This window comes from Chiloscyllium plagiosum, unplaced genomic scaffold (genome assembly GCF_037043375.1).
Source record: "Chiloscyllium plagiosum isolate Xiang-an unplaced genomic scaffold, Cpla_swu_hap1 HiC_scaffold_7, whole genome shotgun sequence".
Classification (NCBI taxonomy): Eukaryota; Metazoa; Chordata; class Chondrichthyes; order Orectolobiformes; family Hemiscylliidae; genus Chiloscyllium; species Chiloscyllium plagiosum.
In genome coordinates, this window is record NW_028270145.1 from 16,609,811 (window position 1) to 16,634,374 (window position 24,564).

Below are 24,564 nucleotides of genomic sequence, written 5' to 3' on the forward strand. Positions count from 1 at the left end.
CCACTGTTGTGGAATTCAGTCGGATGTGTGAAGATTTTCCAGATTGATCTTAATACGTGCTTGGAATTTCCTTCTTTCATCAGGCTGCTTCATAGCTGTAGTGTTTAACTTTTCTTCATATATTGTATATGTTTACATGGCCATTAGTGCCAATGATGGTAGCATATTGGTTATGGTAATTATGATAGGGCACCACAATCCACTTCAAGAATACAAACCAACACCATGGACAAAGATTGCTGACAGCCTTTCTATTCATATAGAAGGTGCATCTCCCCTACCATCACCCCACCCTGTTTCTTTAGCTGCCATTTTTCAGGAAGGCCACTCATATTCAGGATGACAAAGTAAATTTAGAGTCTCAACAGCTCATGCATCACAACTGCAGTTCTTCTTCCTCAATGGTCACATGAGATTGTCCATGAGTGTTCTAATATGCCAAGATACAAACTCCAAAGCTTTCTTTGATCATAAAGATGATGATCCCACAACACATGGTTCTCACGTAAGTGGGAAGTGGAACACACAATTTTTGGGCACCACTTTCTCCAATTAGGGTGGACTAATGTATCCCGAAGAAGGAACTCAGCAGGGTCTGACAATATCGGTGGACAGAAAGCAGAGATAATGCCTCGAGTCCAGTGATCCTTCTGTTTTCTCTCAACAGATGCTGCCAGATTTGCTCAGTTTCTCCAGCAATTCCTGTTTTTGGTTCAGATCTTTAGCTTCCACAGCCCTTTGTTTTGTTTTCTCCTGAAAAGGACTGCTCAGGCACAAAGATGCCTCTGGCCCGACACAGGTGGCCAATGACCTTCATCCATTTGTGAAGTAAGTGCAGATTCTTGACTACAGACATCCATGTTCACAGCCCAGTGCCCATCGCTAATTCTCCATTGCTACAGAACTTAGCAAATAGATCCTGGTACGAGCAACATTTTTTAGCATGCTACCACGTCACGTGATGGGTTGACGGCAAGATTTTGGTGACATGTCTGATCGCATTCTACTGTAGCTGGTTTCCTCCTTTGTGTCAGCATTATAGTCATGCCTTAATGAAAGATGGAAACTACTCTTTAAGGGAAAGAGCGACATGAAATAATGACATTGTATTTTAACAAAATGATCTGTGCAAAGTCAGGGAGTATTTTTATGGTATCTGGAAAGATGAGATACATGATCACATATATTTTGGTTAAACCGAAAATGGCCTCTACAGGTGCCATTGACCATCCCACGACAGTCCAATGAAAAAAAATTTAAATGACGATGGTCAGAGGACTGTCATCAGTATGAAGACAGGATTTAAAACAGCATAATTAAATGTGTGAACATATTTTCCCTAGAACATCAATTGGATATCAAACACTTGTCCATTGGATTGTTTTCTCTTAAGAATAGTCTAACCCCTTGAAAGCTGATTCTATAAAGAATAAATGCAAGAGATTTATACCAAAAGGATAAGCATTTATTTTTCACAGCAACCAAAACATAAACACAAAAAACATCTGCCCACCAAGTACACAGACTCACTAGAAAGGCTTATTTCCAGTGGTGTAACATGTGCTTCGATGACCTTGTACTGCGCCTTCTTTTAATATAGTTAAATCGTCTGCCTTCTATTAAACTTTACAGCCAGTTATAGGTGAAGCGAGATACACTACATTTCTTCACCTATTCTGCCACTGAAACAGTTTTTTGACTGCACTTTCTCTGGCACCTCGTCAAAATTAGTGCCATGAGTGGCTATAGCAGAAGCCACAATCTCTGCACAGCACCACTAAAGGAATTGTCAGAGCACACAAGCCTCTCCGCAACATCAGGTGGTGCACATCCTCATTATGTGACACTTAAGGAAAATAAGCTAAGAATGAATGCATTACGATGGTCATTTGAAAAATAACCAGACACTCAACAAGGCAGTAAGACCCATTTCAGTTTACAGTAATAACTTATGATTCTGAAGCCCCTTCAATTTTATTGTTTATAATCTACCCTCCTGCTTTCTCTACTGGAACTCTTGTGAGCCTTATAATACGTCATATCTTGAAATTCTGCCATCTGCTGGAAATATGAAATAAAAACTAAAAAGATGTTGGAGGTACACACAGCAGGGGCCGTCAATATCTTTAAAGGAAAAACATAAGTTGAAAGGACTGTCAAGCATCCATATCTTGGGACAAAGAAACTGATAACGTACCCCTCACAAGGTAAATCTATCTTTACACATGTAACATAAACAACTGATATCAAGGGGATGTGGGTTTGATTATTTCACTGCAGTGCAGCTCAGCAAACATGGGGATCAAGTCGAGAGTGTACTATGAAAAGACCGCATTAGCCACTGACATTAATAATTAAATGAAAATACTTCAATATTTTCTTTTATTATGGCCACCTGAAGAGGACTAAAGTAGCAAATGAATTAAAAGAAAATCCAGGCAGATGGTTATCAGAATGAGCTGGAAATAGAAAGCTGCAGTGCACAAAGATCTATTCCTAGATCCAGTCTTTTCTGTACTCTTCTCCCAAGCTGCAGTCAACCTTCCATTCAACTATCGCAGGAATGTAAGATTGATAGACATCCATTTCTTTATAACTTATGTCCCTCCACAATCAAACTAAACACACAAAATAATGTAGTTATTGAAAAACCAATCACTTTGTTTGTACATAGAACAAATAATGATGCGTCAAAGCCAACAATGGAAAAAAAATGGTCAACTTGAATGTAATGATTTATAATTAATGTGAATCTGCTCTTGACCAAACCCATTCCTTTTCTAGGTTAGTTCCAACTTAACCAGTATATTCTAATGAATCCACTCAACACGTGAAAGGTAACTAACCACCGCTATAATCAACTGGTGTGGAATGTAATCCTAAACACCAGAAAAGTGGCCATAATCCCAGAGGATCGTAGGCTACTATCTTGTTAGAGGGAGAGAGATGATCGGTGGTGAATTGAACCAGAGAGGATACCGCAGGCAAGGAGTGCTGTTGAGAAGGTAGGACCTTCATGGCAATCTCAGCCTGGTTGTGGAAACTGAACCCATACTATTAGTGTCCCTCTGCACTACAATTAAGTTATCCAACCTATTGAGCTAACCGGCCCCAGTGGGTAATCCTAAACATGGGATATTGTAGTAAAACCTCAGATTATTAATCTAACTGCCACAACTTTCTCAGGAGAGAGAGAGAGCAGGAAATGATCCACATCTCTAACAGCATAGGAAGTTTCACTTCGTTCAAACATTCTCAAAGATTAGCAGCAGTTTTTAAATGGTTATCAACATAACTTGCACTAAAAAAATTTATTCTAATTGGCCACGTACGTTTTGGTGAAGGAAAATTAGATAGCCAACATGAGTACCATCTGATAGTTAGCCACACAACCAGCAGTTCAGACATAAGGTGTTAAGAAAGCAGGCAAGTACACTCCAGAAGATGATAGTAGAGAAGAAAGTAAAAGATTGGGTTCGCAAAGATGTTGGAGTCTCAACAGTCAGCAATCGCTGCAGGATACAAGACGTATTTGGGCTAAGTAAGTTAACTAGAACAGCACTCGTCAAAGAGAAAGATAAAATAATGATAAAACCATCCAAACACAGACAGTTTTGCAGGCAGAAGTTTATTAGAAGAACAAATATAAAGAAAGACAAAATGAGTAGGCATTTGTACCAACTGACACCCACTTTCCTGGAGGGGGAAAAGTCATCAAAATGTAAAAGTACGAATGCATCAGTCGACTGGAGTGCTTTCCAGTGGACAGTTCACCAATGATATGATGAAATCATGGCCATGAGACAGGTTATAGAATGGTGTTCAATGCAAACTAAAACATGGAGTTTGAAAATGATGGAAAACATCAGTACAAAGCATTCTTTCCTTCCTACTATTTAAAATGGATAACATGGATTAATAAAACAGTACAACGGCCAAAGCAGATGTTAGAAAATTGACAACAGAGAACAGATTGTTCCAATGCAAGCCAGCAAAAACCACACAACTAATCAATCAGCAGAAAGCAGCAACAATTCCGTGATTTCAACAGACACTATTTTTATAATGACTAACCAATGTTGTTGAGTGAAAGGACAGGGAGTCTCGAGAGAACAAGCAAGCTCCACAAAATCTGGAACTCCAGACCATCACAAAATATCCTTGGCACCAAAACAAAATCTAATTTCAGACTCACAAGAAAATGCCAATATAGCTGTTGGCATCAACTTGGGCCATCCATTTCAGAATTTGACATGGAGAGATTTATCTATTATTTAACATAAGGTCATAAGACCATAAGACATCGGAGCAGAAATTAGGGCATTCAGCCCATTGGCTCCGCCATTCAATCATGGCTGATAAGTTTCTCAACTACATTCTCCAACTTCCTCCCCAAAACCCTTGATCTCCCTAATATTCAAGAACCTATCTCTCTCAGTCTTAAATATACTCATTGACCTGGCCTCCACAGCCTTCTGTGGCAATGAATTCCATAGATTTGCCACTTTCTGGCTCAAGATATTTCACCTTATCTCCATTCTGAAAGATCTTCCCTTTACTCTAAGGCTATGCCCTTGGTTCAGAGGAAATGGAAACATCTTTGCAACATCTACTCTGTCCAGGCCATTCCGCATTCTGTATGTTTCAATTAGATCCCCCCAATCCTTCTGAACTCCATCAAGTATAAACCCAGAATCCTCAAACGTTCCTCTTACATTAAGCTTTTCATTCCTGGGACCATTCTCGTGAACCTCCTCTGAACACGCTCCAGGGCCTGTACATCCTTCCTGAGACACGGGGCCCAAAACTGTGCACAATACTCCAAGTGTGGTCTGCCCAGAGCCTTTTAGAACCTCAGCTACAATCTTAAAACAGCAAAGGTCGTAACAAATATGAGTAAAATTAGTTGAAGTTCCATTGAAATCCAGGGGCTATAGCTTTTTCACCTATTGCCCTCCAAAAGGAAGGCTTGTGTAAATTCATGCATTTCTGAAAAAGCTATGATGCTTGGATTTTTGTAAGATTATCGTTAGTGTTAATTAACATAAGTGGTGGAGAAGCTCAGCAAGTCAGGCAACAATGTAGAGAGAGGAGGATATTAATGTTTTGAGCGCAATATGATCTTCTTCGGAACTTCGTCATATATTCCCACCAATCACCCCAACACTATAATCCAATCTAAATTCCTTCAAGGTAGAAATTCATGAAAAACACCTACCCATTTATATCTTGTAAAAATATGAAAATATTATGGAATTCATTGAGTCAAATGCTCAAGTGTTAAATGTTTTGATAAAACGTTGATCATTAAACAGAAAATGAGTTGCTGTGCCCTGACAAAAACGATTTCATTCGTGAATGAACTTGGGCTTTCACAAACATTAATGGTGCCAACTGGGACATTTTAAGAACAATGTTTACTCATGATCCTTACCTTAAAAGCTTGCGCAGTGTGTATTGTTGCCACTTTAAGCCAAATTAAAGCAAAACTTCTTAAGCCTTCTTAAGGGAATCTATTTATTTCTGTACCAGAAGGTGCCCAGTTTGCTCTGAAGTTAATTTGTGGAAAAGTTATATTCTTTTAAGATCTTGAAACATTTCCTCATTCATAAGTTTTGAAATCAGAAACATAGATGACTGACTGTAGTTTCAAAAAATCTAATGTTAATTGTAACATAATGTTTGTTCTTATCGTCAGCTTACGACTAAAACAATGGAAGAAAATTCAGTAGACTGGGGATTTGAGATAAAAATAATACCTGAAAAAAGAAAACATGACAAACTGCAAGTTTATTCCCTTCCATTAGTTGATTGTTGAAATCTGAAAGATTACACTATTTTCAGACCAAATGGATCTGCTGCGCATTTGCAGAATTTTTTTAAAACTACAAAATTGGAGGACTGGAAACAATGCACATGTTAGAAAAAGAACAGAGATTGCAATGTCACCCAGTGCACAGGAACATAGAAATCATGAGCTGAGAAAACAACAAGGTCCTTCTAATTCACCATCACAGCTGATGTTAATGGAAATCGGGAAGAATCCTCAGAGCATTGAAGTCATACTAGCACAAAGGAAGCTGATCGTTGTTGTCAAGTCCAATCATCTCAGTCCCAGGACATCTCTGCAGGAGTTCATCAATGTAGATATGTTCTAATCAACCTGTTCAGAGTTGTTATTACACATATCTGGAGCAGATATGATTTGAACTCAGGCTACCCTCTGAAGTTCATCAGTGCAGCATCCTAAGTGAAGGAATCTTCAGCAGACCTTCCCTTGATCATAAGATCAGATGTGGGGATCACTGCTGATGAATGCATAAAGGCTCAAATATATTCGTGACTTCTCAGGGACCGAGATAGTGAGTTTTGCTATGCAGCAACACATTAAGACTTGGACTGACAAATGATAAGTAACATTCACAACACACAAGTGCCAGGCAGTGACCATCACCAACAAGAGAAAATCTAACCATCTCCCCCAATGGTCAACGGTAAAATACCATAATTGAATCTCCTATCAACAACTTTCTGGCCATTCCCATTGACCAGAAATTAAACTGGACAAACCACGTAAATACTGCAGCTACAAGAGCAGCTCAGAGGCTGGGAATTCTATGGCGAATTCTATACTATCCACTGCCCAAAAGCCTGTCCACCATCTTCAACGCACATGTCATGGGTGAGATTGAATATTCTCCACTTGCCTGAACAATTACAGCTCAGACAATGCTCAGAAATCTGAACCTCTGGACAAAGTAGCAGACTTGAATGGCACCCCATTCAGCACCTTAAACATTCACTCCCTACATCACTAAATGTAGCAACTGCAGCATGTGCCATCTGCAAGGTATATAGCAAAAAAAGCACCAAGTTCCCTTCAAAAGTCCCTGCAAAACCCACGGCCCGTACAGGAAGACAACTGCAGAATGTATATGGGAACACCACCAAAATGTAAGTTTGCTCTCAAGCCAGGTGATCTTCTTTCTTGAACTATATCATCATATTTTCACTGTTGTCAGGGAAAAATCTTAAAATCCATTCCTTGCTAGCACTCTGGGTATACATACACTCCCATATGGATTACAACAGTTTAAGGAGAGGATTCATGACAATCTGCACTTCAGCAATTAGAGACGGCCACAACTGATAGCATTTGCCATCAAGGCTGACATCCCATGAATGTTATAAAAATAAACTGATGGTCTCACATGCATGCAAGTTATATTCATTAATTGATGGCAATATTCAACATCAAATTGAGGGGAGTGTTTTACAACTTCGAAAAAGATGTTTTTTTCCATACGTGAACTAATGTCATTATAAATGCTAACACTCATTGCAATTATCGCAAAGTGTCTCATGTACAATTAATGACACACTGCTGTTATGCAAAAAATAGAGTGGAACACTTGACAGTTTTGCCTTGTGAAATCTCAGGAAGACATGTCACAAGTGACGTAGCAGATGGGTACGAATGATTGATGCAAATTTTCAAAGTTCAGGGGAAAAGCTCAGCTGTCAGATTTTGTGGCAATTTCTCTAGGATCACAAGACTGACCTCTAATGGCCAGCAACCTACTAACAGCTAGCTTGCATATTTAAACACTGTCTTACTTCTTACAGTGTTATAACACAAATAGCATCAATTTATGCTTTTATGTTCTTTCCCCGTATTAGCTAATGGATATTTATTGAAGGAAACTGGCAAAGGAACTGAAAGGAGATGAAGATAAGTGTTTTTAAGCAGTGAGTTGTTGCGGTCTGGAATGCACCACCTGAAAGCTTGGTCAAAGCAGATTCAATAATCTTCAAAAAAGGATTTGAATAAATGTTTTAATTATCTGCTGGCCTGTGAAATTAATTGCACAGCTTTTGACAGAGAGGCATCATTGGCACAATAGGTGAAAATAATTCCTTGGTTGTAATGTTCTATGATATTCCTCACACTCATGCAGAACCTGTGTAAAACATGCAAAACAGAACAATACAATCTGCACAGGAAATGTTCACCTTTCAGTACATCTATCTTCAGTACAACATGCAGTAATTATATTACCCTTGCCATTGTGGCCATCTAGCATATCAACTGCACAAACTTATCAACTGATGCCAAATACATGCAAGTCACTGTTATAGAGTTCTTCTTAGAGCTATCATTGTTCAGGAGACAGCCAGCTCTTCACACAGTAATCCAGTCAGCCCCGTTTCTCCACTTGACCCTGTAATCCAGGGCCTGTCAACTAACAAGAATGGCTTTCTTTCCCCCAGTCGGCCTTAGCTGCCATAATTTTGTACATCTTTAACAAACTCCTTGCAATCTCTTTTGTGCTATGGAGAACAATCCTAACTTCTCTAACCTAATCTCTCAGATAAAGTCCCTCATCATTTTGGTAAATCTATTCAATGCCCTCTAACGTATTTACAATAAGTTGCATCCTTCACTTGCCTGGCCATTCTGCTGGCATATCTATGCTGTACCATAGACCTGCAGACAGTAAGGACTGAGAAGGTGGGCGGCACGGTGGCACAGTGGTTAGCACTGCTGCCTCACAGCGCCAGAGACCCGGGTTCAATTCCCGCCTCAGGCGACTGACTGTGTGGAGTTTGCACGTTCTTCCCGTGTCTGCGTGGGTTTCCTCCGGGTGCTCCGGTTTCCTCCCACCATCCAAAGATGTGCAGGGTCAGGTAAATTGGCCATACTAAATTGCCTGTAGTGTTAGGTAAGGGGTAAATGTAGGGGTATGGGTGGGTTTCGCTTCGGCGGGTTGGTGTGGACTTGTTGGGCCGAAGGGCCTGTTCCCACACTGTAATCTAATCTAATCTAATCTACCCTTCCAGACCAACAGAGGTTCACCTGCGATTCATCCAACCTAATCTATTGCACCTCTTGTTCCTGATCTGGTGTCCTCTATATCAGAAAGACCAAACACAGACTCTGGGACCAGTTTGGGAAGCATGTGAACCCTGCATGCATTGACCAATCCAACCTTCCAGTTACCATCCATTTTAATTCCCCCTCCCACTCCTCTGACGACATATCCATCCTTGGCTTCCTCCACTGTCACAGTGAGGCCAAATGTAAACTAGAGGAACAACACCTGATATTTCACCAGAGGAGCTTACAGTCCAATGGCCTCAATATTGACTTCACCAGCTTCAAAATCCCTCCACCCCAAATCTTACCCCATGTCCAGCCCCACCCCTCCTCCTCACCTACCTGACCTCACCTCACCTGTCCATCTTGCTACTCACATATCCACTCCGCCCTTCCTACTGACGAATCACAGTAACTCCCTAAATGCATCCACCTATCACCATCCCACCTACCCTTCCCCACAGCCCCACCCTCCATTTACTTCCGGGCTCCCCTCTCCCTCCCCAGTCCTGATGAAGGGTTTTGACCCAAAACATTGGAGGAGCAGGAAAGACAATGCTGTCTGACCTGCTGTGCTTTTCCAGCTCCATATCTACTGACTGTGTATCATAGACTATTTGTATCATTTGTCACTCTTCCCTGTTTGGTATAATTGGTAACTTTTGAAAATTGATTTGAATGTCCAAAATCTGTGCCATTAATAGACAAAACAAATGTATCCTTAGCACTGTCCCCTGGGAAACACTACCATCTACCATCCTCCAGACTAAAAAGTAACCCCTTACCACAACTCGCTGTTTTCTTGAGCAAATTTCTTTTTCCCGCAACCTGAAACTTTTCCATGAGCAACAACTTTGTTCACAAATACTTTCTAAATTCCCTGCAGACACCATCCACTGCAGTTCCTTCATCAGAATTTAAAATTACTTCCATAAAAAAAATTCAATAAAGGAGTGGCACAGCGGTTCAGTAGTTAGCACTGTTGCCTCTCAGCACCAGGGACCCAGGTTCGATTCCAGCCTCAGGTGACTGTCTGTGTGGAGTTTGTATATTCTCCCCGTGTCTGCGTGGGTTTCCTCCGGGTGCTCCGGTTTCCTCCCACAATCCACAAGATGGGCAGGTTAGGAGAATTGGCCATGCTAAACTGCCCATAGTGTTAGGTGCATTAGTCAGAGGGAAATGGGTCTGGGTGGGTAACTCTTCGGAGGGTCGGTGTGGACTTGTTGGGCCGAAGGGCCTGTTTCCACACTGTAGGGAATCTAATCTAACACAATCTGCCTTTTCCAAATCCAGTCTTGCTATTTTGAGGCTAAGAAAAGATCCCTGGTTGTGCGGGCATTTTTTTTTTGTTTCTTAACTTTAACTTAGTGGGGAACTCTGTCCTAACCATCTACCTTTTCTGAATATTTTGCATCAATGAACATAAACACAAGCTAAATACCAAGTGAACGGTGAGCTTGAATCCATCCTACATCTATTCCATGTATTGACTTTCAACACTGCTCACTTGTATGTTATACAAACAGCAGCAATGTTGTTTCAAAACACAAAAACAGCAGTTGGCAAAATATTTCAAAGTCTCAAAGCTGGACTGAGCACCCTTTACTAATTGGGATAGTCACATACAGGAAACTAATCAAAAAGTACTATTTTGAATACAACATATGGCATGCTTCTAGAATAGGAAACACAGAATTTAAGCACCAACTGTGCAAAGGGAGATTATTAATATAATATACATCAGCTGCAATCACTGGAGTCCATTTTTGGGGCAGATTTTCACCAGTTATACAGTTAACTGCTTAAGACAGCTTAAAGCAATGTAAAATGGTGGCACCACAACATCATAATGTCTTCAGGAATATTTAGCCATGAGTAGGGGTGGTAAGGGCAAAGATTATAGATGGATTATTTCTTTGGGCATAAAATCAATTTAATTTCTCAGTCATCAAAGAATCTAATACAAGGTGGAAAATCTGCTTCCCAAAGCAGTAATACACCACTCAGTTCAAGGGTGAAGCCATTATATGTTACAGGATTGCTTACACTCTCAGAAGCAAGCATTTAAAATATTTTGATCATGATGACAATAATGTTAAATTTTAGGGGCCTAACCATGTCTTCAGAATCAGAATAAAACTCAAATTTGAGAAAAGGACCAAAATACCAATATTTGCAAAAATTTTCTTTTCAAACCAAAGTCAAAAAATGAAAATTTATTTAACATATCAAATATGGTATACTTTACATGTAATATATATCGACTAAAAGAATCAAAATTCATGAAAGAAAACCCATCTGAGACTTACATGCGTTCGAGCAAGAGACAATAATCAACCATGACAGGTACCATGTCCTGCAGAAGAAATCATGATAAAACAAGTCAATTAAACCATTCGAAGTCTGATCGTAACAACATAATAGAATCACTCTGATTTCTTGAATAGAGGTTGAAGACTCCTATTTTCGTCTCAAATAGTTCTATTTGAAATGCAGTAGAATCACTCCAGAATTCTGGCACAATAGTTCAGTTGGCACCACTTTGCTGTTACACACTGCAAGATAATTGTGTTAAAACAGAATCACTTGTAGTGAGAGCTTTATTTTAGCCGACCACACTCCATAAAACCACCAGATTTTTATACAACCAATCTCACTCAATTAACTCAATTAATAATATTAATCCCCTCTCTCATCATTCCATTAGGTTTCAGACATTCCTGTTGACGATACTAAATGATAAGCCTTCTGATCTGGTGTCAAAGTTAAGGTTGAACACCAGGGCAGAAAGCAGTTTCACTGAAGTACAAACAGACTTCTGGATTGTTGGAAATATTATCAAAGAGATTGCAATTTTGTAATGGGGTCACATCTAAATCTTTAATCAGCATCACCAAAAATTCTTATTCACTGCTTTTTTATTATGTTGAGCTTTGTGAGAATCTAGGAGAAAGTGAGGACTGCAGATACTGGAGGTCAGAGCTGAAAGATGTGTTGCTGGAAAAGTGCAGCAGGTCAGGCAGCATCAAAGGAGCAGGAGAGTCGACGTTTCGGGCATAAGCCCTTCTTCAGGAATGAGGAAGGTGTGCCAAGCAGGCTAAGATAAAGGGTAGGGAGGAGGGATTTGGGGGAGGGGCGTTGGGAATGCGATAGGTGGAAGGAGGTTAAGGTGAGGGTGATAGGCCGGAGAGGGGGTGGGGGCGGAGAGGTCTGGAAGAAGATTGCAGGACAAGAAGGCGGTGCTGAGTCCGAGGGTTGGGACTGAGATAAGGTGGGGGGGGAGGGGAAATGAGGAAGCTGGAGAAATCTACATTCATCCCTTGTGATTGGAGGGTTCCTAGGCGGAAGATGAGGCGCTCTTCCTCCAAGGGTCGTGTTGCCATGGTCTGGTGATGGAGGAGGCCAAAAGGATCTGCATGTCCTTGGCGGAGTGGGAGGGGGAGTTGAAGTGTTCAGCCACGGGGTGGTTGGGTTGGTTGGTGCGGGTGTCCCAGAGGTGTTCTCTGAAACGTTCCACAAGTAGGCGGCCTGTCTCCCCAATGTAGAGGTGGCCACATTGGGTGCAGTGGATGCAATAAATGATGTGTGTGGAGGTGCAGGTGAACTTGTGACGGATATGGAAGGATCCCTTGGGGCCTTGGAGGGAAGTGAGGGGGGAGGTGTGGGCGCAAGTTTTGCATTTCTTGCGGTTGCAGGGGAAGGTGCCGGGAGTCGAGGTTGGGTTGGTGGGGGATGTGGACCTGACGAGGGAGTCGCGGAGGGAGTGGTCTTTCCGGAACGCTGATAGGGGAGGGGAGGGAAATATATCCCTGGTGGTGGAGTCTGTTTGGAGGTGGCGGAAATAACGAAGGATGATACGATGTATCAGGAGGTTGGTGGGGTGGTAGGTGAGGACCAGTGGGGTTCTATCCTGGTGGCGATTGGAGGTGCGGGGTTCAAGGGCGGAGGAGCGGGAAGTGGAGGAGATGCAGTGGAGAGCATCAACCACCACATCTGAGGGGACATTGCGGTCTTTGAAGGAGGCGGCCATCTGGGTTGTTCGGTATTGGAATTGGTCCTCCTGGGAGCAGATGCGGCGGAGACGAAGGAATTGCTTCCTCATTTCCCCTTCCCCCCCTCCCACCTTATCTCAGTCCCAACTCTCGGACTCAGCACCGCCTTCTTGACCTGCAATCTTCTTCCCGACCTCTCTGCCCCCAACCCCTCTCCAGCCTATCACCCTCACCTTATCACCCTCACCTTAACTTCCTTCCACCTATCGCATTCCCAACGCCCCTCCCCAAGTCCCTCCTCCCTACCTTTTATCTTAGCCTGCTTGGCACACCTTCCTCATTCCTGAAGAAGGGCTTATGCCCAAAATGTCGATTCTCCTGCTCCTTGGATGCTGCCTGACCTGCTGCGCTTTGTGAGAATCTGCCAGTACTGATTGCAGTTATAGGGGGAAACTATTCAAATAATGCACTTCAAAAGTATTTCATTTTGTGACACACAAATTTTATATCTGGGTCTAATTTCTGGTTAAAAGACTTTCATCTGTCATGTCAAACATATAATATCTGTGCATTAAATATCACACAAGAGTCTCATGTACCAATTAGTTGATTACTTATCAAAATCATGGCATCCACAGAATGGAACAACTTAGAAGGATGCCATTTACTCTATCACGCTGTGCCTGATCTTTCAAAGAACAAACTGCTTAGTTCCAAACCTCCATTCATTCATCCATCATATCCCTACCATAGTTTCTGCTTCATCTATTTCTCCATTCTCCCCTGAAGGCTATAACAGTATCTGATATACACTGTTTGGTAAAGCAAAGCATACAATGTCAACTCAAGTTCTTTTACCACTTTTGTAAAGCCTGAGTGCTCTGGTTATTAGCCATTGAAAACTGTTTTTCCTAATTTAATCACTCAAATACTTTATTTTAAACAGCGTTAATCAAATAGCGTCTTCATTCTCTTTGCTCCAAGGAAAACAAACCCAGCCTCTTGTGTATTTGCAATACCACAACCTCTGACCTCCCAGTAAATCCCTTCTGTACTCAAAATCTGAAGTCTCAATTTTCTACAGTGTGATGCCAGAATTGGACATAATACTTAGCTAAGGTCAAATTCACATTTCATATAGATTTAAAATGACCTCTTACCTTTTGTACACTATGCAATTATTTGCACAGACCAGGATTTCTCATACTTTAGTAGTCTTGCCTGTCACTTAAAAAGATTTGTGCAAAACAGCATAGGTCTTTTCTTTCTCTTGCTGATAGCCGTTTGAAAATTGTGCCATTCAGTTTAAATTTGATTATTAAAGTCAAAGATGCAAAAAGTGAAACCTTGCCCATTAGATTCTCTTTGAGATCATTCACTAAATTTGGTTCTATTGGTTTGTTGATCTCTATTTGGTTTGTTGCAACAGAATGTTTCTAGTCTAGGCAGCATGGACAAAAACGATAACATGGCGAGAATGGAAGAATGAGTTTCTTAAAGTCAAAAAAAGTCCAAACTTCCCCTTAAGTTTTCAAAGGCTAAAACAGAACTTTGAAAATAAGTGGCAAAGACTCTATTTTCATGCAGTTGCATCTCATCATTAACCAATCTAACCTCATTTATATAGAACAAGCTGACTAAGTGCTCTACCATTGAGGGCATCAAAACTTTTATTAAAACTTTAAACAGTGACATTTGCCAAGTTCAATTCTTTGTGCAAATGCCCAAAATATAATCTGTCTCTTTGCAGCTTGTTTATGATGGATCTATAATGTACATGTAATTATTTTTTTATTCAGCATTCTTTTTCACTTTTTTAAAATCAAACATTACTGTTTCATTAACAAACAGCTTCACATGCATTGTCAGCTGACCCAAATTATCAAATGTCTGTGTCATCCATTGATCTTGCAGTATTATATTCAATTAGATTAGATTCCCTACAGTGTGAAAACAGGCCCTTCGGCCCAACCAGTCCACACAGACCCTCCGCAGAGTAACCCGCGCAAACCCATTTCCTTCTGACTAATGCACCTAACACTATGGGCAATTTACCATGGCCAATTCATCTGACCTGCACATCTTTGGACTGTGGGAGGAAAGTGGAGGAAACCCACACAGACACGGGTGCTGTGATGCAGCAGTGCTAACCACTGAGCCACCGTGCCGCCCATATGTTTTCATTAACACTCTCGTATCAGCTGAATGGATCATCTGCATCTCATTTCATTCTGAGACTTTCGCAAACGTTATTCTGAAAAAGGTTGGGGAGGGGGGGGGGGGGGGTGGAGGGTGGAGTCTGATTAAAATATTTAAAAGGACTGAACACCAAGCTGGGCAACATTAGGCATATGGAAGGATTTTCAGTGCCATCTTATGTTCAATTTGTACATTCATATTTGGAAGAAACAAATTTCAGCAAATTTCTCGAAAGATCAGTTCAAATCAAACTTCTTAAAATATATGAACTGAGCTGATGGATATTAAATCATATAAACTGAGAAATCATACTATGAACCCTTTACATGTCTGTCACTGAAATTTGATGTGAAGCTTAATCTGTTTGTTTTAAAAATGGCCTAGCAGTTATGCCGAAAGCAAGGTACTTCACAGAAGCACAACAATTTGTTCACTAATATCCCTGTTGCAATTTCATGATAAACAGTCTTTTGAAATTGCATTTGAGGATAGACTAGCAGTTCACATTAGAAGCCAGGTTTGAGATAATCCAAACCTATAGTTAAATAGAGTGAAATCTTTCCCAAGGTCTGATCTAAGATGTGAAATACAATTTAGCAGCCTATTGGGAAACGCAGCCTCTTCCATTATAAATATAGGCTTTCATTTTTATCGCCTATCGCAACTACAGAATGTCCTAAAGCACTCTCAGAGATATTACAGGCATCTGTCTGCATCAAGACAGAAAATAACACAATGCTGCTCTCAATACATTCACTTGCAGTCTGCTCCCTGTTTGCTGCTCCCCTCTCTCTTCTGCACTCACTCCTGCTCCCCGAATGTGAAGGGAATATATAGGAGGCACAAATAAGATTAGCACTGGGAGGAACTACCAATGAATGGAGTGGGAGTAAATTCTAGTTCGTGTTCAGCCCTAAGAATAACAATGAGAGAAAATGATTCTGCTGCCTAGTCAGGTAATTAGCTGGTGAAACCATTCCTAGTTGTTCTCAGCATACTATGCAAACCCTATTATCACACAAAAAAAAACTGTCTCTGATTTGAACCAATTAAGACAGTTTGGATCCTTTCAGAATACTGAACGTTGAGTGGAATTGTTCTCTCTATTGATGGTGTTAACACAGCTGAGGGATGAAATGTTGCACATAAGAACATCATGTGGATATAAATAGCTAATATTCAAAAAGGTTTAATGTCACTTTTCTATGTTTCACCTCTTGTGGTCTGAGATTTTCTGTTTCACAGCCAATAATAACATCTGCCTGGTTTTGGCATCTTGGATGTGAAACAAAGAAAATCTGCTTTTCACTTAGACTTGCGAATATTCAGCTGTGATGTCTGGAGATCAATTCACATACCACTATAATTAGGAATGTGCTCCAACCAAAACACTACAACTAGACAACATGCATTTCAAAGGTTAGGCCCTGCATGCCAGCAAATTAAATGACATTATATTGACAGCATGTTGACTGTAGCAATTCAAGAAAGCAACTCAAGGGCAACTAAGGACAGGCAGTAAATGCTGGCCCAGCCAGTGCATCCACGTCCCACGAATGAATAATTCACAAGGCCCCAAGTACCGATGAGAAACTAGACTTCACCAATTCCTGACTTAAAGGTCTCAGCACTTACCATGCCAGCACAGCATACCAACATTTTAACTAGGCCATCACACTGACCAGCGTTCACCAAAATCTCAGGCCCCTAGGGACAGTGGCCTCCTCCGCTCTACATCCACAGAAGTCAGCATCAGCAAAACACCAACTGCTCAGCAAATCATCACGGCCAATCTCAGAGTACTGCAGAAGACCCTTCAGCTCTTCACCACTGAACTCTGGGGCAAATGGCACCTTACATTGTGATCATGATGCCAGGTCTGTCTGCGCTCAGTGCACACACCTATCTCACGCATTTACACAGGTTCCATCTCAAGGCTTTTAATTTGTTTTCTTCACATTGAATCATTTTACATTTACAGAGGAACGTTGATTATCCGAATACCAATTATCTGAAAATCGGATTATCCAAAGGAGATCTCGAGGTCCCAATAGAAACATTACATCAAAGACGAGTTTTCAACAGTGATTGCGTCTTTTGTTTACAGTGATTAAACAGGCACCGTCTCTAAATGATTGACCTCCCGCACGCTCTCTCTTCGCACACTTTCCCTGGAGTTCCACACAGGGGTGTACCCTAAACCACTAACAACTCCCAGCCACCCCACCGCTTCTCAGGAATAATCTCTCCAACATTGTCCTGTGCAGGACAAACGTGGAACCTGTCAAAAAGCTGCAGTTAAAAGTTGTGGCTGTGGCTGTGGCTGTGTCTGTACGCTATTTGGAGACTTACTCCACAAAGGCAGCTGCAGCAGTGGCCTTGGTGTTGGTGTACAGCTCTGCTGCCCCGGAGAGAGGGTAGGGGTAGACGAGGGTGGGGGGGGCGCGGCGTTGGACGGGGTTGGGGGCGACAGTCGGGGGGGGGGGGGGGTGGGATTGGATGGTGGGGGTGCGGGGTCAGACAGGGTTGGGGACGAGGGTCGGGGGCAGGATTGGATGGTGGGGGCGGGGTCAGACAGGGTTGGGGACGAGGGTCGGGGGCAGGATTGGATGGTGGGGGCGGGGTCAGACAGGGTTGGGGGCAGGGGCGGTGTTATACGGGGTTGGGGGGCAGGCAACGGGATTGGACCTGATTGGGGACTGGGGGGGGGTTGGTCAGGGTTCTGGGGACAGGCAGGGGGCGGGGGCTTGCATGCTTTGTGCTGGGGGCGGGGTGACTGTTGGATTGGTTTGTTGGGGCAGTGCTGGATGGTGGTAGTGGTGGTGGAGGGGGGGGGGGTAGGTTTCACACAATGTGTGCTGCTGCAGTCTCCTGAACAGGGAGCAGACTTTAAAACTCCAAGCCCCAGAGGAAAGGCATTTAATCGATTAACCGAAAAATCGATTATCTGAATGAAATAGTGCCCGCCCATCTCGTGCGGATAATGGAGGTTCCCCTGCTTGAACACTCATAGTATGTCTGCCTTTTAGTGCACTGCTGCTTCATGCAGAAGTTACAGGATCACATCATCACCGCCTTGCCTTACATCTTAGGTCTGATAGAAAGCCAGACAGCTTGTCATGGTTGCTGGCAGGGTACAATGAGGGAATGAATCAACTAGGCAAAAGTGAGGACTGCAGAAGCTGGAAATCAGAGTTTAGATTAGAGTGGTGCTGGAAAAGCACAACAGGTCAGGCAGCATCCAAAGAGCAGGAAAATCGATGATTCGGGCAGACCCGGAAACGTCGATTTTCCTGCTCCTCGGATGCTGCCTGACTTCCTGTGTTTTTCCAGCACCACTCTAACCTAGACAATGAGGGAATGACCATGTTGACATACAATGTTGTGCTCTGTAAAAGTCACCACCACAGCATGTGCCAGCAGCTCTGCAATAATCACACTACATGGCATCAACCTGATAGCAATGTTCCCCTTAGGCTCAGACACAGCTAAGTTGAATGAAAGGGGATTATGGACAATCAACGGCATTGTCCAATCTCAGGGTCGGCCGAGGTCAGTCAGACACTTGGCGCATTCAGGTTCGAAGGGTCCATATTCTTCAAGTCCAGGGCGATGCTTTCCTCTCTCAGCTAATTGTAAGTATGCAAGAACATGAGGCTTTATAGTCAATGTCACATTTTGTGAGCAATGTGTGAGCTGGCATCAGGGGTATCAAAGATTAGTATTCCTATCATGGTAACATACTAATGGATTTGTGGTACGTGTTTCGCGATGAAGATTTATATGCTTATCTCAGAAGTCCACATGGAGGCATATCAGGGCCATCCTTTGGGAGACCTCCATATTCTATCTGGCCTTTCAAATAGGGTGTGCTTTGCTAAAGTCTCATTTGCATTTGTTACACTGCTCAGGAACAACTCCACTCATAAGGTGTTACATTTTGAAAGTTTCCACATAGATGAATTGCACCCTTCCGAAATGGATGCAACACGTGCTTTCATCAGTGTGACCATCATACAAAGACAGTGCAGACAAATTGAGGAGATTCAGCTACACCAGCAGCCCAGGGTCAACAAACAGCCTCTTCATGGAGAAATTACAGAAGTTCACCCCAGGATGCAGAGGAGCTTTACGAAGCTCAGAGAGTACTGATACCATTGTCTTTTTCTCTACATGACAAAAGCACATTGAAGGTGCAGACTGAGAACAGTTGAAGAGAGTAGCTCTTGTCATCCAGCAGGCTTCATTGTGTGGGAGTCAGCTCTTGGAATGAGACAGAAACTTCAGAATTATCAGGAAGACAGGCATGATGGCAGCAGCATGGATACTTGGTTCAAACCTCACAGATCATGACTTGGTCATTGTTTAAGTGGAATTCTATACTGTTAATGAAGTTGGATGCAATATAGTATGGCACTCTTAATGTGGTGCGTATCCAGTCTATAGCACCCTACACGTGGGGAACCCAACAACATTGGAAAATCCCATTGTCCCATAATGAGGTCTCCTACAAGTCAAGCACAGAGATGATATAGTTTGTACTGGCCCAAACTTAATTAATAGTATCCTTGATACATTTGTGATGTGAGGATTGAGAGATTCCACAGATGCATGAAGAGGCTCCTTACCTTTGGCATGGTCATCAATTAAACTGGTCCTACAGCTAAAATGTCAGTGGAAAATGAACGGATTTGCTAATCTATTATAAGACATTTTCTCCTGCAATGAGACAATGGAGAGACTGAGGGAGATGAAATTAGCTGGAAGAACTGGTAGTGATGGCAAGAAAGATGAGTGGGGTAGAATATAGCCCGAGCAGAAGATTACAGAGCACTTTAGGAGGTTTGGGTGAGTGATAGCCATTGAGGGAACATGCTGTGTGCAAGAGTGAGAGTAATAGACAATTACTCTGGGTGAGAGGTGTGTACAATGGCAGAGTTTTTGCTAGAAGATAGGAGGTGGTGCCTAATAGCCACCTCTTTTCAAATGCAGTCCAACAATACACATTGAATGGTAATTCTTGGCTTACAGCTTTTAAAGTGGATGCAGCTATGTTTTTGATATGGTGCCCATAGCTTCAATGCTTGGGACATCTGATAACAGTGAGCACTTCTACCCGAGCACACACTTTAATGCAAACAGCACCACAGAAACAGGACGCATAAATGATGAGGTGAGCAAGAGAAGACTGGTAGACAAAAGTCACCATGCCCACACAGCAAAACCCTTCATGAAAATTTCCCCAAATTAACACTCAGCCAAATTATGAGAACATTCTGCTGTTGGTCTCTATTCTACAGCAATCCAAGTTAGTTTACAGATTTCACATAATTTGTGTGAGCAGTGACATTTTAAGTCCTCATGGTGATATTTTTATCAAAAATCTGCCATTCATTTTTCAAAATGTGGACAGATACACTGTGCTATTGCAAAACATGACATTCTAAGCATTACTCTATAATCAGGCAATCCTAACTAGTTTAGGGAAAATCAAAGCAGGCAAACTGTTTAAGATTGCAGTCTTTGGACACAACACATACACTCATCAGTCAAGATTGCATGTGCCTCTACGAACATATCAATCACACAAGCTGAAGGGGACGCAATTAATCAAGCTTTTGGTAGCACAAACTGACTGGAAATGGACATTGAGTGACAGCAACTGTCTGAGTTGTTCTGAACTTTGCATTATCACAGTTTACAAAATATGTAACTTTGCTCATGACCCATCAGTGGAGAGCAAACATGTGTAGCAGCAGCTGTCAGTACTTCCCATCCTTCAACTATTCAGCTGCACTATTGATACTGCAAGTAAAAGGATCACAGAGTTTATCTAAGAGAGTCATTCCCTGAAACAGCCCATTATACAAACTCCTTCTACCCCTTATATTCTGAGTGACAGGTGCCTGAAGCAACTGGAGACCTTCAAGACTACATGTGAGGACCACAGCTAGCAAAATTGGTTTCTTTCACTTTTTGAACAGTTATCAACACTGTTAAACTCTTAACTATTTACAATATTCAAGCTTCAGTCAAGCTTGGTGTTTACATTGGAGGACTAGAGATCACCTTAATTCCTCAATGTCTCACACTCCAACCTCAAATATTTTCTGCACTTAGATTTTCAATTACCCAAATTCAGCCTGTTTAATTACATATATTTCCCTGGGTAGGATAATGAGAAAGGCCTACTGCTGACATAGCAAATACATGATTAAGATAATTCACAATTTACAGCTACTGGAGTTCTCAAAGCAGTTACCTAATATATGTTTGGCTTCCTCATTATGGAAGAAATCATTTTGCAGAACAACTCACAGGCGCGAGTGACATTTTTTTTTAAATGGGTAGCCCTTGCCCTCAAGCATCTATCCCCAAAGGTATGTGGGAGACCAGTAAAGTTATTCGAGTTATCCAATTTCCCTTCAAGTCTACCTCCACTGCAGCCTTGGACAGGTCATTTCTCAAATTCTCAATGCATAAGGTAGTCAAGTCTGATCAGTCTGTACACTCTCTCTCCCTTAAATTTGAGTTTGCACATCCAGTTCTTGAGCTTGTAGCAAACTGAAACACATTACCACGATTAAATGCATCTTCCTTCTAACACCTTTGAATACCTTTGTTACATCCAATATTCTTTCCACAGGCTGATCATTACTACATAAATATTAATATGAAAAATCAGGTCATCGGAAAGTCATGGAGACTTAAGGTTTCAAAAGCTCGAGCATCCACAATTCACACTTGCACCACAAATCATATGCTTAATATTCCATTACGATGTTCAATAAAATATCCCATCTACAATCAAAAATTAAGTCAAAAGTCATTTTTCAGAAAGCTAAACAGAGTTCCCAGTCATTGCCTCATCCTCCATTTCTACTCATTCCTTGGAGCACAGGGTTATGGCTCACAGTCTACTAGGCAGTCTCCAGTACCTTGCCCAAGTAGTTACCCTACATTAAGAATCAAGGAGTAAATATTTACAGACTAGTCAGTTCACAAACGGCAATTCAGCCAATCCGGAGGCCGCTGCCACACACATTACTCAAGCGTACACTTTCAAAGTGAGGTGAATGGATAGAGGTCAGTACTGGTGGATGAAGCTAATTTTGCCATCTCTTTCTGTGCACTTAAACTAACTATAGTCCTTTTAATGCCAGCTATGATCAAATAAATGAACACTAGCCTTGGACATCTGATTGGTATGGCTGGATTATATATTGGCCCTAAGAATACAAACAGTGAGCTGTAGAAATGAAGATTTCTAACTACAGACAACTATTTTCTCACATTAGTTGATCAAGTTCATATGCCTAGCTCCAGCTTAAGTTTCTTCATCGCCCTTCTAGGTCAAGAACCCACAGTGCCGACAGTCAAGACAACAAAGACATAGAAAGAAAGTTTGTAATAAAGTGAAACAGAAAACTCATGGGTAGGTATCATGAAATGTGCAGATGTGTGTTGATTTTAGTTGAAAGTGTGTTGCTGGGAAAGCACAGCAGGTCAGGCAGCATCCAAGAAGCAGGAGAATTGACATTTCAGGAATAAGCCAATTCCTGATGAAGGGAACATCGATTCTCCTGTTCCTCAGATACTGGCTGACCTTTTCCAGCAACACACTCTCAATTCTGATCTCCAGTATCTGCAGTTCTCACTTTCTCCCTGTATTGATTATTACTACAGATAAAGGAAATACACTAGCTATATACTGATGTGCTGTAGAAGGCAAATACCATCAACACATTGAGCTTAGCTAGACCATATTAACTGTTCTATCAGGGACACAAGCCACAGAATTATTGCGTCCAACGTAACCCTGTCCATGAAAATAAATATAAACAAATGTAAACTAACAATATGCTTTAACTCATGACTTTTCCATGTACTTTAATTGAAACCCATTTCATGAAACTTTCTTTTTAAGTAAGACATATGCACTTACCTCAAAATGTTGCTCCATAACCTGAAGCTTGCCTTGCTCAGGGCACCTCTTCAGAGCTCGGTCAGCATACTGAAGTAGGATTTCTGCCATCTAAAAGAAAGATTTTAAAATAAGTCAGTATAATACAAAACGTCTAAACATGTCTGGGGAGTACTGGGCACATATCGAGTCACCATGCTACAAAATGGCTAGAAAAGTATGGAAGGTGATGGCAAAAAGAATTTTCTGATACCAGAACTAAAAGTACTATATTTATCAGGAAAGTGTGAACAAGCTGGAGAGAACACAGTCACAGAAAAAAGAGAGGCCATTCAAGCCAGAGATAAGGAGGAATTTCTTCAAATTCAGGGTAGTGGATTTCTGAAATTCTCAACCCCAAAGGGCGATGGAGGTTCAGTTGTTGAGTAAGTCGAAAACACAGGTCAACAAATTTACAGATATTGAGGACATCAAGGTGGATTTAGTTGTATGGTGGAGCAGTTTGATTGGCCAAATCATCTACTTTTGCTTTACTTTCTTATGTTCTCTATGTTCTACTTGCCAAAAAATAAAAGGACTTGTCAATGACTTGTCAAAATTTGTCTAGATTGAGAAAGAGTCCAAGAAAGCAGTCCACTTGCAAGTAATTCTAGATGCAGGAGGCAAAAGTACAAGATAATCACTAATAAACAGACTGAATGGTCCGTTTTGGTGTAGAAACGTTTATTTAACAATAATGAAAATGAATGTAGGTCACCATATGCTGCTTAAAAGCACTGTTACATGACAGAAACAAAAGCAGAAATTACTGGAAAATCTCAGCAAGGGTCTGGCAGCATTCGTGGAGAGAAATCAGAGTTAACATTTCTGATCCAGTGACCCCTCTTCAGAACTGATGGCAGCTTGGAAGAAGTTGGTTTTCATGCAGAAGATCAGGCGGGGGCAGAGGGGGTGAGGAATAACCGATAGGTGGAGATAGAGCCCAAAGAGAGAGAAGAACACTTGGACAGCCTTGAAGAATGAGTGGCTGCTAATGAAGACTATTAGTGATTAAAGTAGCATACCGAAGGGTCTGTTTCCGTGTTATATGACTCTGTGATAACAAGACCCGGTGTGTAGAGGTTGGGGTAAGGACAGAGGAGAAGATGCCCTATGCTCTAAAATTGTTGAATTCGATACTGAGTCCAGAAGGCTGTGGAGTTCCCAAGCAGAAAACATGGTGCTGTCCTTCCAGTTTGTGCTGAGCTTCACTGGAGCATGCAGCAAGCCTGAGAGAGAGATGTTGGCCAAGGAACAGGGTGGTATATTGAAGTGGCAGGCAACTGGACAGCTCACGGCCTTTTTTGTGGGCAGAACGTAGGTGTTCTGTGAAGCAGTCACCCAGTCTATGCTTTGTTTCCCAAATGGAGTGGAGACGACATTCTGAGCAGTGAATACAGTGAACTAGATTGAGTGAAGTGCAGGTAAAACGCTGCTTCACTTGGAAGTTGTGTTTGTGCCCTTGGATACGGAGGAGGGAGGAAGTAAACAGATAGGTGTCTCGCCTTCTTTGGTTGCAGAGAAGGTGCCGT

General features: G+C 41.8%; 1 protein-coding gene across 4 annotated transcripts in view; it reads right to left on the reverse strand.

Moving 5' to 3' along the window:
* The window catches only part of vps8 (VPS8 subunit of CORVET complex), a 570,470-nt gene that overhangs the window by 443,158 nt on the left and 102,748 nt on the right, over positions 1-24,564 (reverse strand). For all 4 annotated transcript variants that reach the window (XR_015757598.1, XM_043693080.2, XM_043693078.2 and 1 more), the window contains 2 exons: positions 23,015-23,104; positions 11,188-11,234 (listed from right to left, as the gene is read on the reverse strand). Coding sequence is in view for 3 of the 4 variants with exons in the window: in XM_043693080.2 (XP_043549015.2) it covers positions 11,188-11,234; positions 23,015-23,104 (137 nt within the window). In the remaining variant the exon portion in view is untranslated. The remainder of the gene's footprint in view (positions 1-11,187; positions 11,235-23,014; positions 23,105-24,564) is intronic.